At 55.7% G+C, this 17,891-nt stretch overlaps 1 protein-coding gene across 1 annotated transcript in view; it reads left to right on the top strand.

The window, feature by feature from the left end:
- The window catches only part of SDC3 (syndecan 3), a 45,395-nt gene extending 27,915 nt beyond the window's left edge, over positions 1–17,480 (top strand). The window contains exons 2-5 of the mRNA XM_075522412.1: positions 11,450–11,567; positions 12,022–12,626; positions 14,353–14,623; positions 15,476–17,480. Coding sequence (XP_075378527.1) covers positions 11,450–11,567; positions 12,022–12,626; positions 14,353–14,623; positions 15,476–15,642 — 1,161 coding nt within the window. The 3' untranslated portion in view covers positions 15,643–17,480. The remainder of the gene's footprint in view (positions 1–11,449; positions 11,568–12,021; positions 12,627–14,352; positions 14,624–15,475) is intronic.
- The last annotated feature ends 411 nt before the right edge of the window (positions 17,481–17,891 follow it).

Here is a 17,891-nt window from a genome sequence, read left to right as displayed (position 1 = left end):
AAGAAAGGAAAAAAGAAAAGGATGAAAAAGAGCTCAGGAGGAGACATGCTGTCAGAGCCGGTGCACATCCAGCTCACGGGAGCAGCTCTTGTGAGGCTGGAGCCCTTCTCCTGCCACCAGCCTGGCCATCGGGCTCACCAGCCGCGGGCCCAGCGTGCAGCACCCACCCCGGCTTTGCAGGGTGCTGTGCACCCCTTAGGAGCAGAGACCAGGGCTCTGCTCCCCACCAGACCCCTCCCCGTGGGCAAGTACCTCTTGATTCCCCTCCCAGCTTGCAGACGCCATCTCTGATTCCACCTCTTTGGATCAGTATGGGGATTTTTTTCTTTTTTCCCCTCCATAAGGAACAGTCCCTTCACCTTGCGCTCACCGGCGGCTGCAGGATCCAGCCCAGGGCCAGCGCTCACCCGTGGGACCCGGCCCCGGGGATGTTCCCAGCAGCACTGGCCACCACAGCATTTGCACGGCTGAAAAACTCTAACCCCCATAACAGGGTTTTTAACCTCTCTTTAACGTGATGGTGGCCCCTGGCATCATTCAAGTCTCAATTTGATTTTTTTTAATATCCACTCTAACAGCGAGGCTGTCTCGCGCGCTGGGGCTCTGGCAAGGTTAAAGCAAGATGCAGAATAAACCACCAAGCCCTGAGCAGACCCGTCCGCCTGTCCCCCTCCAGCTCTGCCTTCCAGCTCGTCCCTGCTGTCATCCCACATCAGGAGGCTGAGTCCTGGTCGAAGGGGACATCGTGCCTTTCCCCCACGGTCCTCAGGGAAGGGATAAACTGAGGCAGGGGCTGACGATGCCCTTTCCCGCAGTGTGCTGCCCACCTGCACTAGCAGACATGATATAATCCATGGCACGAGGTTACTTCTCCCGCTGGCCTCTCCGTCTCCCCTGGGACTGCTCACCCTTTTGTATGTCTGGCTGGCGGGGAAACTCTGACTGCCAGCCCAGAGCTGCAGCCAGGGACTGGGGGAGCAGAGAAACATGAGGTGCTGGGACAGCAGGGTGTGAGATATGGATGTCTCTCTGCAGAGGTGCGCCATGGTCCCCAGAGCCCCGGGGATGGGAGAGGAACCCCTGCCTGTTCCCTTCCCCTGCCCTGCATTATTTGCACCTATTTCGCAGGCAGATAAACTGAGGCACGCAGTGACTTGTCCCCAGTGCGTGCCACCCGGGCATGTGGCCATGTCTACAGGTCCCTGCCCCTCGACAGCTCCGAAGATGCTTGTCTTGGCCGAACTCCATCTCCATGGCCTGGATACGGAGCATGGGACCGTCTGTCCCCGGGTTGGGTAGGGCAAGCGCTCCTGGGGGCCTGTCTGCGCTGCTGGGTCTCTGCGGAGGAGCCGGAGGCGAGACGGGGAGCGTGTGAATCCCAAAGTGCCAATTAGCAATGTCCTGCTGCCGGGAGGTGTTTAACAGACACAGCAGCAGTCCCTGCGCCAAGCGCTTGAGGAAGGGCAGGAAAAAAATATATATGAAGTCCTGCTTTGCAGCTCTTTGGAGAGGGGAGCGAGCTCTGAAACGCGCCTTTGTGGAAGGTGAGAAAAGCTCGAGACAGTTTTGCATGTTAAGCTGCAATAGGATTATGGAGCAGAGCAAATTAAATCAGTTCTGTAATGCTGGGGGGGGAGTTCCCTCTGACGGTGGCAGCTCCCGAGTCCCGGGTGGGAAACGGTGGATGGAGCCGAGGGGCTGAGACCCACCGTCGGCGTCCGTGGATGGTGGCCTGGGGTCCGCGGGCAGTGTGCCGGCGAGGGCAGGATTTTCCCGGGGCTGCCTGCGTCGCCATGGCAATGCGCAAACCCGTGGGAATTAATGAGTCTGGAGCGCACCGTGAATCCTTCGGGGTGGAAAAGAAATCGGCCTGGCCAGGTAGAGCGGGGAGGTGGAAGAGGGCAGGCAGCAGAGCTGGGGGTGCAGGCATCCCGGCTGCCTGAGCCCTGCCGTCCCTGCCTGCCAGCCTGGCTGGCTGCACTCCATCCCCTGCAGGTCGTCTCCGTTGCCCTGCCCGGGTTAGCAGGACGCTCCCTGTAGGATGGAGGCATTGTAGATTTGGGATTTTTCGGTGAGCAGGTATCTCCCCACTCCTGGGTACCAAGGGGGGTCTGTAGAGCCCAGCTCTGGCTTGGCTTTTCCCCTACACCGGCTCACCCCAAGAAGGCTTGGGGGAACCTTCTGCCCTGCTCCCGCATCTGCCAAGAGCATCATTTCCAGCCAAGTGCTCCATCAGCTCTGGCCAAACCCGCAGCCGTGGGGTGAAGGGCCGCGCTTTGAACCGCTGCGGATGCAGCAGGAGCCAAACGCGGCGGTCCCTGGGAGTGCTTGGGGCCTGGGGGGGCTGCCACCTCAAGCGACCCCCAAGAAGCCACCTCGACCGCCTGATGCAATCCCAGCCGACGCGTGGCAGAGCCTCGCTGGGCTCCTTTGTGCCTCTTCATCTGGCGTTTTGCATGCAGCAGGAGGTGGGGACTTTTGTTTGTGTGTTTGGTTTTTTTTTCTCCTCCACCTCCCAGAGGTAAAAAGCAGAGCGTGCTGGGAGAGGAGGTGTTAGCAACAATTTACGTCGGGAGGTTTGCTATTTTTCATGCCAGCCCTGGCTCAGGGATATTTATTGTGTGGTAGGGTAGGATCTAGCGCTAATCCATTGAAGAACTGGGATAAAAAATGACGGTGGAGACAGACGATCCCAAGGAGGAGGAGGAAGAGATGCTGTTTGAAGAACTGAGCCTGGTCCAGGGTACCTGGACCCGGGTGGTTCGTTATATTCCCCGAGCGATGATTAAACACTCACGAGCGTACGCATCCAAACACAAGTTTCGGGATGCGCCCGCACCCAGCCCGGCTCCTTGCAGCGTTGCCTGCGTTGGCAGTGCAGAATCGATACAAAGCCAGAATAATTGCTGCTCTTCGGTAAATGCTAATGATTATTTTACTTGCATAAAATAACCGGCCTATTAAATCAAAATGCACTGGGGTTTAGGCAGCTGTTATTCAGGGGCTTAATTAATCTGGGAAAGAATGAAGTTACACAAAATAACTGGCTGCTGCTCACCCGGGCTCACACCACATTTTGCAAGTGGGATCTCTGCCAGCCGTGAGCATCAGCCCCCCGGTTTCCACCAGCATCCTGCACCCCCACACTCCCGCCATGCTGTGGCACTGCCTTCTAGCCCAGCCTCCTCAGCTTTGCCATGGGCATCTCCATCTCAAGCAGCTTTGGTGGTCTCTAGTATCAGTTCTCAGGCAAAAACTTGGCCGGGGCTGACCATGCTGGGACACTGAGGTCTTTTCCTGAAGCAGCGGGTTCCGGCGACACTGAGATGCTGTCTGGAGCAGCTTTCCAACAGATTTATTTTTAAGTTGCAGCCTTGGATCGAAGAGTGGAAATTCAGTGATCTTTTTTGTAGTGGGAAAAAAATTGTGGAGTCTTTAAGGTTCAGAAACAATTTGGAATGAAACAGTTGGAATGGAACAATTGGAATGAAACAGTTTTCATTCCAACTTGATGTGTGAGTGAATATTATTTCAACTGTTTATAGTATCACTAAACACATGTTGGGATGAGTTATTAAAGTTTTCTGTATAAAACACTAAAAAAGCACTTTCAAGGGGTGATTAATTGAAAATATCCCATGGAAAATATCGTAAAATGATTGATGCTTTTCCTGCGATATGTTCTCAGTTTGAATGTGTTTTCCTGGAGAAAACGGCTGTCAGCCCCCGACGGATTGCTGACCCTGGCTGCATCTTTCCGAGCTTCCCACCGTGACCAGATTCAGCACCTTCCTTGGAGGACACGCTTTGGGTCGCTGTTGCTCTTGCGTGCTGCCATCGCCATTTGCACCGCTCCGTCCTGCCAAGGGCAGTCTCCTGCCCGCCTTGTCCTCTCCCCTTGGCCTTGCAGCATGCAGGGCTGCGGGTCTGCTGCTGGGAGCGGGGCAGTTGGGCTTCCCAAAGCTGTCTCACTGGGTTGAAATGCAAACAGACCTTTAGCAAGAGCACCGGGGCTTTGGCTTTCTGATTTTGCTGTTCATTTTGCAAGCAGGATGGGCAGGGGATGGGATGCAGAGACCTGGACAAGAACCTTTGCTTGACATCAAAGGACAGGATGGTGACCCGATCCTCCTGCTCACCTCCACCACCCCGTCCCATTCTCCAGGCTGTTTTTACACTGATTCAATCTTCCTTTTCCTCTTTAACTGCCCACCCATCGGGATATGGAGCAGGCTGGTCCCCTGCGTCCCTGCTGATGCTCTCTACATGCGTCCCTTCCCCTGCCTTGGCCCCATCTTGTGCCAGAGAGTTGTGCTGGTGGCTGCTGGATGGCCATGGACATCCATATCATGGGATAACATCACCTCCATCCCCAGCTTGCCGTGCCAGTTCTCCCTGCAGCAGGAGCCTTCCCGTCCGAAACCCCAGGCGTGGTGCTGGGGGCTGTGGCCAGACTCGGTCAGAGGAAACGTCTGGGCTCCTCCGCCTGCAATGCTTTCCTGGGGTTTGCCTTGCCCCAGGGTTGCTCGGCTCTGCTCTCTGTGCACGCTGCCAGTGAGCCTTAGACATGTGCCAGGGAAAGGATTTTACCACCCAGCTTTGTCCCCCATCACCACCAGCCCGAGCTCCGGGCACGAACCAAGCCTGCATCCCGACTGCCTTAGAAACCACCAAGTTTAATCCTTTTTTATTTCCCTTCTGATTCCTTCGGGGAAAACTCTCGACCTTCTGTCCACAGCCAGGAGGGCTAGAAACATCCACAGCCTTCAGTCACTTCCACCACCCAGACTGGGGCAGATAAATCCCAGCCAGGGCTGCTGGGGCACGGGGAGGTGCTCTGCCCCTCCACGAAGTCCCGCAGACAGCGGATGCCGGGACTCGAGTTGGGATTTCTCCCCCTGCCCGGCCTGCCTCCGCGGGAGCTCCTCCGTGCTTTCCGAGGCAGCTCTTCTCCCCCTCTCCCCCCTCAGCCCACCCCATGAGGCCGTTTAATTCCTTCTTGCCCGCGACACCCCTGGGGAAGCAGACCCCGGCCCCGGTTCGCCTGGATGCGCTGGAGAACATCACCCATCACCCATCACCCATCACCCCGCACCAGCGATGGATGCGTCGCCATGGAGGAGGCGGTTTCCATGGCGACCGTTGCCATGCCGATGGCTACCGGCGAAGGGCCTGAGAGCATCCCGGGGAGGTTCCCAGCCTCTCCCCGTGGTTAAAGACGGATCGATTTATAAGGCTCCCTTCCTCCCGGGGTGAAAGGCAGACCCTCAGCAGTGAATATTGCTTTTGCAAGGGCAGCACATTGGGGGTTCAATGTTCAGGGCAGGTGTCAGGAATTTCAAGAAGCCCTTTGAAAGCCCTGCCATGGAGTGGGAACACCCTAAAAAAATATAACACCCAAATCCACCCTGCAAGCAAGGGTGTGCAGGGAATTTAGGAGGACCCAGACCAGCTGGTGCCCATCCCCAGGACACGTCCAAAGATGCAGAGGGGTCTGTAGGAGCATGCTTCTACTCTACACAGAGGTGGCGGACAGGTCCCCTCTGTGCCTTGGTTTCTTCATGTTTTAAGTCCCCAAATCCTCTGGTGTACACGGAGAGCTGCTTGTGGGAGGGCTGAGTGTGTCAGTGGGACCCTTTTCCTGAGCTTTAAATTTTTTTCACCCATAAAACAGTGTTACCCACCTCGATAAAGGGAGACGAGAGGGCCAGATGGGTGTCTGCTGTGCTGGGGGCGTTAGATGCACATAGACGGAGAGGGATTGAAGCCTCTTTAATCTCCCTGCTGAGCTCCAATGGTGCTGGGCCAAAGGGCCTGAGCTCTCGCTTTCCAAGGCTCTTAGCACAGGATTTGGGTGTGATTTGCACTACTGCGGCCCCTTGGCTGCTGTTCCCGGCCGGTCCAGCCAAGCCATGGAGCAGAGGCACCGAAGGGGACAGCGAGCAGCTGGGTGGGCGTCCTCGCCTGCTGATCTCGCTCAGCCCTGCGGTGGCTGTGGGAGCAAAAGAGTCCTCCGGGATCAAGTAGGGGATGTTCTTCTTATCCGAGCTTGATGTAGTGGCCATGTCACCTCCTGAGCTGCTGACATCCAAATCCTTTGGGTCTGGCACTGATTTTGGGTCATTTAGAGCACTGCAGGAATGTTTATTGAAATTTGACTTTCTGGCTCTGCCTTATAGAGGCTGCTTTGCATTGGAGCTTGCTTTTATAGCAGCAGACCTGTGACCTTTTTGGACATAAGGCAGGTGATTGGGGTCTGGATGATGCCAGAGCCGGATCCTGGCCCGGGCTGTCCCCATGGCTGGCATGGCAGTGACTGGCTCATGGGCTGAGCCACGGGGACGTGGCACGAGCGGTTTCCTTTCTGCAGGCCAGTCTCGAGCATGGCCAGGCAGAGAACCAGCACCTCGCAGGGCACATTTAAATCTTTCCGCTTCTTTTTGCCTCCCACGGACTTGGATATCACCAAAGGCGATGCAACCCCCAGGCCCAGCCGGCGTCTTGGGCCCTGGTGCCTCCAGCAGCTTTGCCTTGACCGCTGGTTTAATTTCCCTAATGAAGCCCGTCCGGGGGAAGCAGGGCTGAGCTGGTTAACGAAACCCCCTGCCAAGAGCCATTAGCTGGGAAGTTGTAATTGCATGGATGGGAGCTGCTGTCCCTTGGCTGGAGCTGGCTAATCGGTGGCCCTCGGCATCCCGCTGCGGGCAGGGCAGGGCAGGGGCAGGCGTGGGGCAGCGGGCACCAGGGCCAGGACGAGCATCACACGGGGTTTTCCTCCCTGCCCTGAGGAGCCTCCGCCCGCCTTGCCCAGCTTTGCGTCGGACACCCAGAGAGGGCTGCACAGAGGACCTGGGACTCCTGCAAGCGGGTGCCCCCATCCCGACCGCGGGAGGAGATTGATCAAGTGTGCGGATGCGGCTTGCGTGACTCAGAGCCCCAGGCAGGCACGACATCCATGCGGTGGAAAACCCTCTCTTGGGGTTGGCAATCCTTGGCAGTTGCGCAGGCTTTGCAGCCCAGCTCCGGGGCTCCTGCTGGGGCAGCAGCCCTGTCCCTCCTGCAGCGGGGTCGGGACAGTCCATGACCACCATCCCTGGGGACCAGGGGCTCCAGGGGATGGATCCAGCACACCCGGGGGGTCCTGCCAGCGGGCTCGCTCCGACCTTGCTCTGACCACGTGGAGCCTGCTGTGTCAGCGATAAAGTCTGAGTGAAGTTTCTCTTTTGGGACGAATCCAGCCAGCTGTGCCTTTGCTGTGATGCAGGCTGTGACGGATGGGGAGGCAGCCGCAGGTCGGGAGGTGGGAGCTGCCGTCCTGCGTGATTTGTGATTTCCCGGGCTGGCAAAATCACCATTCCTCTCTGCTTCATCCCAGCTGTGCAAGGGGGAGCAGCCCCCTCAATGCTGGGGGGAGGCCGGGGGCCGTGCACGACTGCGGGGCTTGGTGCACGTGGGGTATTAACGATCTAAGCAGCAGTAAATCCAAATAAACACCGACTGTTCCCAAGATTTATTGCATGAGCCTGACCTAATACCATCAGGGCTGCAGCTGGGGCAGCCTGGCCAGGAGGAGCTTTACGTCAGTGCCTCAGGAGTGGAGTGACATGGGGGCTTTTTTGGGAACAGCCGTGTCCCAAACACCCCCCCTCTGCACTGGGAACACCTGGAGATATTTCACAAGTCTTATCAATAAGTCTTTGTGAAGCGTGGTGGGCTGGGGCTGTGCTTACCGCAGTCAGGGGGTCCCCCCGTGCCTGGGCCTGGCTGTGTGGTTATTTAGGGTTTTATGCTGGGCAGATGCAATCCTAGGATGCAGGATGCTGGAGAGGGGCAAAGGGTTGTCCAGCATGCGTTGCTGCTTGCCATGGGTTTGTCCTGCTGCACGCAGGAGCGGCTCGGGAGCAGCCTCTGGAGACCTGCGGACAAGCAAGAGAAGGGAAACTCTCTGCCATCCCACTTTAGGTCCCATTTCACCTGCCCTGAGCAGCAGGAACACTGCATCTTCGTCAATATTGCAGTGCAACCACGGCGTGGTGCCTGCTCGTGCAGGAGCTGGTATTACATGCACTGAGCTGGTCAGGCAGCAGCTGGAGCTGGGCTGCTGGCGGGCTGCCCTGGGCCACAGGCTGCCATAGTCCCTCCTTGGTATAAACTCCACGGATCGCTGCCGATCCTCTGGAATCCACTTAGGGCAAAACCTGGCTGAGAACATATCTGCTCTCCTGCAGGCTGGCGGGTGAGGGGCAGGCGTGGGAGAGACGTCTCTCACATTGGGGGAGTTGTCTCCGGAGAGCGAGTTTTGGCCCTGCGAAGTGTTTTATTGCTGTGAAGTTGTTCCTGCTGCAGTCAGCGGCTCCAGGAGATGCATCCCCCTGGGGCTGTGGCACGGATCCTGCTCCCTCAACTTGGAGGGAGCAATGGTGTTTGCACAGTGCAGGGGGTGCGGATCTGGGGAGGAGACGGAACCGGAGGAAAGGGTCCCAGCTCCAAACATGTGCGTCATGTTGGGGAGCCACACGCTGCAGGCCGGAGCACAGCATCCCTCGGTGCCCCAGGAAGATGCTGGAATCAGGCAGCGGTGCCTGGGGAGTCCTCCCTGGCCATGTGCTGAGCATGGGGGTGCTGGGCTCGGTTGCTGTCTGAGCAAAATACGGGGGTGTTATTCTCATGGGAAGGTTTGCTTTTGGATTTGGGGCTGGACGTTTCTCACCAGCATCTACCCATTTGCCCTCGCTGCATTGCTCCAGGCTTTTCTCCTGGGCAAAGCGGAGCCAGGACTCACGCTGGCTGTGCTGGGTCTCCACCCTGTGGGATGGATGGATGGATGGATGGATGGATGGATGGATGGGGGCTGGTGTGGCATGCTGGGGCTGTGCACTTCCATTTTCGTTTCCCAGTCTAGGCACGAGGAGTCGGTGGCTGGAGCTGCCTCATCTGGTTCCAATTTAAGGGAGAACTGGGCTGGATGGAGCTGGGCCATGTGGCTCCCATTACAGTGAGGCTTTGCAGGTCACACAGAGAGAATCTGGCCTTCAGGGCACTCGCCCGCGTTAGCTGGCAGGGCTGAGGGGTGGTCTGGGGAGCGTCTGCACAGTGGTCTCCTCGTTCCTTGGTGAGCCTCAATATTTTTGGTGTAATAATCAAAAGGCAAATCAAAGCAACTCCAAATGTTTCTTCCTCCCATTCCTCAAACCTTGCAATTTTTCCTTGCCTTCCCATCAGTTTTGGTGGCCTGTCTCATAATTTATGGGCTCCTATGGGTGGTGCACCCCATCAGCCTTCAAAAGACACTGAACCAGCCCCTGCATGTCCCCTGGGATCTCCTGGTCCTTGGCTTCCCCGCACTGGACACAGGGACAGAGAAGTCCTGGATGGGCCATTTCACAGCGGGTGAGCTCCATAGCTCTGTCCTACTGATCCAGGAGGGACATTGACCCAAATGTTTTGGAGTCTGTGCTGGGGAGTCATGGAAAACTTGCATGGTGAAACCAAAGGTGGTTCTTGGGGTCTTTTACTTCTATCCACTGCCTTCCCCCTGGGCTACAGCAGATCCTGCCTGGGCATCTATTTGTTATTGCATTTTATTAATTTTGTTGTTGCATACCAGTGAGACATCACTTATTTAGCAAAATCACTTGCACTGATCCTTGGTGCATCAGTTTTTCCCTACTTTTTACCATATCCTCTCCAGGAGCTGGAGCCTGTTCCTCCATAGATCAGAGCAAAGGATTATTTGAAATCATTTGGCAACACCGAGCTCGTCTCGCTTGTCACCCATTGGTGACACCTTGATTTCCAAGGAAGTAAAGCAAGTTCCTGCCTCGCAGGGATGTGTCCCCCTCGCTCTTGGCTACCTCCTGCCTCCATCCTGTCTCTCCTGGTCCGTCCTCTCTCCAGGCTGTTTCCCCGGCACCATGGCCATCGCTGGGCTTTCCAGCATCTCTGCAGGGTTGATCAGCACCAGCTCCCAGATTCAGAGCACATCGCTTCCATCCTCAGCCTCGTGCTGCAGTGGGGCTTGGCCTCTGTGGCTCGGCAAGGGGACACATGATTCCCAGTTTCCTGCAGATTAATTCTGGTGGATAACAGCCTTCTTCAGTGAGCTGCTGGCGACCGTGCATTTGAAACTCCAGGATGGTGCATTGTCTTTGGGGAAAAGACTGAGTCTTCCCGGTGGCTGGGAAAGGGCGCACTGGAGACTGGCAGGATATAACCTGTGGCTGTGGTGACAGGGGAGAGCGCTGCTATTGCTGGAGATAAAGGAATAGATCCAGCCTGAAAAAGCTCATCAGTGCTTTCAGGAGAGACAGACACTTAAAAGCCCAACTACCCTTGACCTTCCTGAGAGATTTATATCCCCAGGAATGTGCTCATGCTGTCACCGTGGGTGTGTGACACATGTGGTACATCTGCAGCACCCCGGTGACTATATAGGCAGGGTTTGGGCAGCAGACATCTCCTTGGCTTGGGCACCATGGCAGCAATCAGCCTGCAGCCCCTGGAAAGTGTCCTCCCACCTCCCAGTCCCGAGCACCTCGCTGCAGCCAAGGGCTGCTGGGTTTTCTCTCCCCTGCCAGCTGATGGGCTCCAGGAGAAGAGATGTGGGGACAAAATGCGAGTTAAGTCCCAAATTTCTATGTCATGGGCCCTTCTGACTTTTCAAAATTCCTTTTCGTTCCAATGTGGAATGAAAACAAAGAAACTCGAAGCTGTTGTCAAGAGGTAAAATGCCCTAATAGGTGAAGGGGAACCTTCTACCCCTTTATTTTAAATTTAAGCACTAACCTGGCTTGTTACATCTTGAAACATCTGATGCTATCTTGCAGATCAAAGCCTCCTTGTTTGGGTTGTAATGAAGTGTCAAACTGTTTCCTTGCAACACTTTGATCTGCAAAACAAGATGTTTAAGAGCCCTACTAGCAAGGGCTCTTCAAGTTTTAGCGGTGCTGCAGAGCGGTGGAATATTTGAAGTCTGATATTGTTTCATGTTGAGACTTTCCATGTTATGGCAGCTGATAGTGTGCGTTACTGTCACACCTGTGCCAGGAATCACATGAAAATCATCTAAAATGAAAGAACAGTGAGCTGGAGAACCAAACCAATAATTTTTCTAACAGTTTCCAAAAGCAGTTGTTGTTCCCCCCGCCCCTTTTTCCAGTGGGCTCATTTCCATGGGAAATGTTATCGGAGTCAATGTGAGCTCTCCACAAAATGTCAGCTTGTCTGAAAGATTTCTGGCAGCAAATTGTTTTGGGGAAAAAACCCCACAATTCTGGGTGGTTCAGCTGGAGAGCACTGCCTGCGCTCCTGCTCCCTTGGTCTTGCTTTTCCCTGGCCCATTTAAGCTGTGCCTCACCCCGTGAGGGCTGTCTGGGGGTGTCTGTGCAGGGACCGGTCTTGATTCAGTCGGGCTGGAGCTGCTCACGCGTCTCTCCCCACTCGGCCGCAGGCTCAGCGCTGGCGCAATGAGAACTACGAGAGGCCCGTGGACCTGGAGGGCTCCGGGGATGATGACCCCTTTGGGGATGATGAACTGGATGATGTCTACTCGGGCTCTGGCTCGGGGTGTAAGTAGCTGCGGGGCTCCAAGGGAAGGGTCCCTGGGGAGCTTGGCCGTAGGTTTCAGTGGGACAGGAGAGGGGCTTGCCATGGGACGCGAGGGAGGGGATCGCCCCTTGCCCATCTCTGGAGCCACCCTCCTGCCCTGTCCTAGACAAAACCAAAGGGGATGGTCCCAAAGGTTGGGCTCAAGTGACTCCATTTCCCATTTCAGTCTCTGGTCCTGCTGGGCAGGATTAACCTTTCCCTGGCGCAATAGCATGTGCCAAAGTTATGGAGGTTTCATTGACCCCAGAGAGGGGCTTTGGCCACCATGTGGGAATTTGCAGCACTTGGTTTCTGCTGAGCCTGTAACCAATCCATGCTCTCATTTTTTTGGGGGGTGAGGCCAGGTGGGTGTCAGCCCTGGGAAATGCTGGGGCAGCTGCAGCTTCACCCTTTGCTCTTCTCCCCCTCTTTCAGATTTTGAGCAGGAGTCGGGGCTTGAGACGGCAGTGAGCCTCACCACGGACACGTCCATCACACTCCCCACCACGGCGGCCGTGCTGCCTACCACCTTGGTGCAGCCTGTGGCAACCCCCTTTGAACCATTCCCTGCTGAGGACACCACCCCCGAGCAGACAACCAGCATCTTGTATATCCCCAGGACGACAGAGACACCAGTGATCCCCAGTTGGAAAGCAACCACCACCAGCACCACTGCCAGCGACTCCCCTACCACCACAACCACCACCACCACCACCACAGCCACCACCACCACCACCGCAGCCACGACCACCACCAGCACCACCATAGCTACTGCCAAGCCCACCACTGTCCGGAGGTTCCTGCTCCCCTTTGTCACCAAGGCAGCCACCACCCGGGCCACCACGCTGGAGACACCCACCACCTCCATCCTTGAAACCAGCACACCAACAGAGGTGGCCACGTCACGGCTTGTCCCCACCAGCACAGCCAAGCCCAGGTCGCTGCCAAAACCAAGCACCTCCAGGACTGCAGACCTCACAGAAAAAAGCACTGCCTTGCCATCCAGTCCTGCCACGCTGCCGCCCACAGAAGCCCCCCAGGTAGGAGGCAGAAGCTCTTCTCACCTGCTAAAGGGCTCGTGGGCCATGTTTGAAGCCAAGCAATGGTGATGCGAAGCCTTTGGGGTAGATCCATCCTGAGCCAGTTGCTCAGAGGGAGGTCAAGCCAGGTTGGGCTTTTCCCAGCTCTGCAGAGAACGGAACATTTGGGGAGCTGAAGAGGGGAGATTGAAGGGTGGGGGTTCTAGCATGGGCAAAGCACAGTGACGGGGCTGGTGCAAGAGCTGATGGGGGACACCCAGGGGTGTGCCACGCGTCCCCGGTGCCCCTGGATCTGCCTTGCCCAGCTGCTCCAGAGCAGCTTCCCCAGGCAGGAGGGGAGCAGGGCTGGGGGTACCACCGCCCCATGGGGAAAGAGCGGCTTTCCTCTGGGTTTGGTGTCTGGGCTCGTCGTACCATTTCCCAACTCGCAGCCCATCAGTGGGAGGCCCAAGCGCTCCACAATTACGTCTTGACAGTGCATTTCCAGCCTGTCGGGTGTCCTGAGCAGGGGATTTAATCTGCTGATCCATCTCTCATTCAGAGCCCCTCAGGGGCCCTTTGAAACCCGCTTTGACTGAAAGGTGGAGTGATTTGTCTAAACTAGTCCCTCTTTTCTGTGTACGTATATGTATGTATAGCGCTCTGGGCTCTCGCTGACCTTCAATTAATCTCTGTCACAAAAACGCCTGCTTGTGGGAAGCAGTGAGCCGTGCGCTCATGCCGGGGGCAACGTGACATGGAGAGGGCTCCTACTTGCCCGCCCGGGCTTTGGCCCATTGAGCTCTTTGCTCATCCTGATTTGTAGTGTCCCGAGGCAGCCGTGGAGGGAGCCGTTTGCCCTGCGAAGGAGGGATCCCGGGGAGGTTTTACTCAGGGATTCTCAATGCGGTCCAGCTCAGCGTGTGGACAAGTAGCAGGTCAGGCTGCCGGGACAAGGGGGAAGGTCAGGGGCAATTTGGCCCTGAGGGACCTGCAGGTGTGGGGATGCGCAGGAGGCAATGAACAGGTCAGGGCTGGGCTGGAGGGGGATGGAACGGCTCATCTGCCTGGCCCATGTTTGCTATCCAAGCTGGGTTCGCCTCCTTGCCAAGGGGGCTTGGTCAGGGACCATGGCAGGGAGCTGGGCTGGCTCCACATCCTGGGTGAGAAGGACCCATCTTCCTGCTCCTGCCCTGTGCCGCAGGGCTGCAACCATGAAAACAGGTTGAAGGGAGAGGGAAGGGACCCCCCTGGGGCTCATCTGATGTCATCCAATCCTTACACTTGCTATGTTGCTGTAGCACAAACCGTTGCATCACTTCATGTCTAGCAAGGAGGCATCTGTGAGATGTTGCAGCCAGCCACTGGTCTAGACTAGGGACAGAGAGCCCAAATGAGGGTCTGGAATGTGGGGCTCTCTTTGGGGGAAGCTACAGGGAACAGGTGAGAGTTTGTGCATCTTGAGGGCACCTGGGATGGGGACAGACAAGAATGGTCCAGCTCAGCCATGGCGGCCTCAGCCTTTTGGTGACCATCAAGATGTGGGGTTGTGTTGCTTGCTGCAATACAACCGTCCACTTCAATGACACAGGGAAGGGACACCCCACGTTATCCCCCATGTTCCCTGCTAAGAGGGCCACCCTGTCATCGGTACTGTGATGTCCTTCCTCTGGACACATCAGAGCTGCTGGAGGCAGGAACCATCCTTTGGTCCTTGTCCTCTGCTCCATCTTGTCCTTTCTCTCAGATGGAGCCAGGGGAGGTGACAACAGTCCTTGACAACGAGCTGGAGGTCCCGGTCAGCAGCGGCCCCAGCGGGGACTTTGAGATCCGGGAGGAGGAAGAGACGACTCGTCCTGAGCTCGGTAACGAGGTGATGGCTGTGGTGACACAGCCGTCGGGACCCGGGCTGGGCAAGAATGCGGAGCCGGGGCTGATCGACAACACGATAGACTCTGGTAACTCGGCTGCTCAGCTCCCCCAGAAAAACATCCTGGAGAGGAAAGAAGTGTTGATAGGTGAGACCGGAGGCTGTGGGCTTGCGGGGGAAGATCCGGTGTGTTTGGGGGGAAACGGACATCTGGGCTGTCAGTGCCCCGAGAGAGGGGTCAGTCCTTGGCAGGGTGCTGGGGAAATGTTGAGCCTGGAATAGCCCATGCTCACCTGCCAAAATAGACGGCTCCAAAGCCTGTGCTGGGGGCTTCCCAGGGGTCTTCACAGCTTTGCAAGGAGAGCACAGAGCTGTGCAAAATTTGCTTTTGCTAAGACGGGTTTCCAAGAAAAAAAATAGGATGTTAGTGGAAAGACGTGCTGAGGTGCTGGCTGAATGCCACCCGGCCACCTCTGACCGCAGGATAGGAGAGAGGTGCCCTGGGACGGCCACTTGTCCCAGCCAGAAGGACATCAGAGATGGGGCAGAGGTGTCAGTGTCCCACTGCCAGCTGAAGGGAACCGGAGGCGATGGCACAGTGTAGTGGCCCTTGTTCTAGTGGTCTTCAGCTGAGCATGGTGGATGCCGGCAGGCACCCAAATGGGGGACTTTCTGCACCCTCCTTGGATGAGGTTACAGCCTGCGCAGGGACCTCTCTGTGCCTGGGCTGCCCTGTGCCACTCCATCACCCACTGTGCAGCTGTAAAGTAGATGCTTTTGGGTCCTACCCACCCTTCGCATCGCTGCGCCTGGGAGCTAGTTGGAGCTCCTTGAATCACGCGATTGCATTAGCCCCTCACCTTCATTTTCGGTTTTCTTAACCATGGATTTCAGGAGAAGAGTTGCTCGCAAACTTGCAAAGCAGAAAACTGAGCTGGAATCCAAAGAGATCTCCCCAAATTATTTGCACTGATGGCTGTGCCGCTTCTCTGTGTTGCAGCCGTGATCGTGGGCGGTGTGGTGGGAGCCCTCTTCGCTGCCTTCCTGGTCATGCTGCTCATCTACCGGATGAAGAAGAAGGATGAGGGCAGTTACACGCTGGAGGAGCCCAAGCAAGCCAATGTGACGTACCAGAAGCCCGACAAGCAGGAGGAGTTTTACGCGTAGAAGAAGAGCCCAGCGTGCCTCGCGCTCCCTCCCTCCCCGCTCCAAACTCTTCCTCTTCCTCTACTTCATCCAGTCTCTCTCTTTATCTCTCTCTCTCTCTCTCTCTCTCTTTTTTGGATCAGACTGTGAATTTAAAAAGCAAAACCCGCAACAGCTAAAGGAGAAAACACATCTTTGGCATGATGAAAAATCAAGTGCCCAGAGCATCGCTGAGTTCAGACCGAGTACCGCTGGCCTTTCTGCAGCGGGAGGGACGGGGCAAGGAGCCAACGCCAAGGAACCCGTGCCTGGGGAGCACCCTGGCGAGTGCGGGACGGGGCGGTCGGGCTGCCGATGGCGGCTGGAGGTCACTGGGCTTTTCCCACCAACACAACAGACTCTGGGATCCGGACACCTTCTACCAGCCCTGGGGCGCAGGGGGGTTGGTTTGGATTTATCTTCTGTTTTGTTTTTTTTTTTCCCTTTGGAAAGGAGGGAGGTTTCTTTCCCTCTCTCTTGTTTTTATTGTTTATTTTCTTTTTGAATGAGGTTGGTTGCTTTGCAGGAATTGCCTTGCTCCCTGCTTCTGTTTGAAGAGAGGATACGACTCTCAAATACGCTTCGAACCTTGAAAAAAGCACAAGGGGCTGGAATACCTGGTGCCCCAGGGTTTGCTCTTGGAGTGGGGAAAAATAAATAAATACAAACATGGCCAGTAACACTGGAAATGATCTCTTTAGATCACCTCTTCGGAGAGTTCGTGGAGCAGCAAGAAGCCGCATTGGGGTATCTTGTGCTGCTCCCCTCCTGCCACCACCTCACTTCACTGCATTGCTGTGCACAGCCAGAGACCTTAAATCTATAGAAACCGTGTGACACCAGCCACTGAGGGGTTTGGTTGAGAAGAGACCTTGCTTTTGCTGGGTTTTCACTGTGACCAATAAAACTCAGCTTGCGCAGTACGACCGACAGCACTGGTTTTAAAACAGAGAGGGACGTTGCGTGGTGGGGAGTTGGCAGGGAGAGGAGTTGGAAATGGAGAAGCTAAATCCTCTGCCCAGTTCCTCCAGAGGGGATAACAAAGCTCTACAAGGCGTGAGACGCAGCATAAGAACAGAAATGCAAAGCAGAGGCAATACGCTGTCCCCTCAGGGGTCGGGCAGGGGTCCCCGCCGGGCCACTGGCACCCAGAAGGTGAGGAAGGCGAGGCAGAGCGGTGGCTTTCCATCGGTCAGCCCCAGGGCAGGTCGGCTGCTACTTCTTTTTTGTAAGACCCAGGACCGATGGTTCGTGTTTCTTTTGTTGTTGCTTAATTTCCAGTATAACCCACAGGGCCACGCATCAGCTCCGGACACCCAGGAACCTGAGAGCTAAAGATCCTGGAAGGCATCATCACCCAAGTGCAGTGGTTTCCCCTCCGAGGCTACCTAAGGTGCAGAGCAGCAGGGCTGGATCCAGAGCCCAACTGTGCCTTCTAGAAAGGCTAGATTTTTTGGAGCAAGCTCTCTGCACAGAAAAGTCAATTAGGTATTCCAATGAGTTGGCTTTTAATTAGCTGAAGCGCTGTTTGCAATGCAGTCAAGGAGCTTTGTTTTCATGATAGTTGCAAGCTCGATGGTGTCCCATGGAGACCTTGGCTTTGCTCTTAGAGCAATTTAAACAGGAAAATGGAAAAAAAATTGGTTGCTTTGACTCTGTTGCATTGTGAATTAACCTGCACAGACACAGTGACACTTTGTCCCCTCAGGGTGTTAGTGGATATAGGGATTTATGACGCTGATGGAGGCTACAAGACAACAGCGCTTCTTTGTGTTGGGAATTTGAGAGGCCAAATGCACATATTTTATATATATATATATATATATATATATACTCACATACATACACAGTTATATATATATATGAAATGAAATCCCTGTAAATTTTCATTGCACTGCATATGATGGCTGGATGGGACTTTGTGGTTGTGAAGCTGTGAGGTTTGGGCTATGCTCCCTTGGGGCGCGCAGTGCAGGGTCTGTGACCCAAAACACCCACCTGGTCTTACTTCAGGGTAGGGAGGAGAGCCCCTGCGCACAGGCCAGCTCTAATATCCCCATTTTAGAGATGTCAGCCTCAAAATTGTCATTGTTTTGGTTCTTTTAGTTCGGAGAAGACGGTCCTGTTGGATGCCTTGGATGGTGATGCTGAAAGGCAGATGGGGTGGGGGCATTTCTTGGGTCCATCCTGGCTGTGGAAGATGAGGATGCTGGGAAGGGGGGACCACACAT

Source organism: Mycteria americana, chromosome 21 (genome assembly GCF_035582795.1).
Source record: "Mycteria americana isolate JAX WOST 10 ecotype Jacksonville Zoo and Gardens chromosome 21, USCA_MyAme_1.0, whole genome shotgun sequence".
NCBI lineage: Eukaryota > Metazoa > Chordata > Aves > Ciconiiformes > Ciconiidae > Mycteria > Mycteria americana.
The sequence above is the reverse complement of the archived record's forward strand: the minus strand, read 5'-3'. Positions and strand labels throughout refer to the sequence as shown.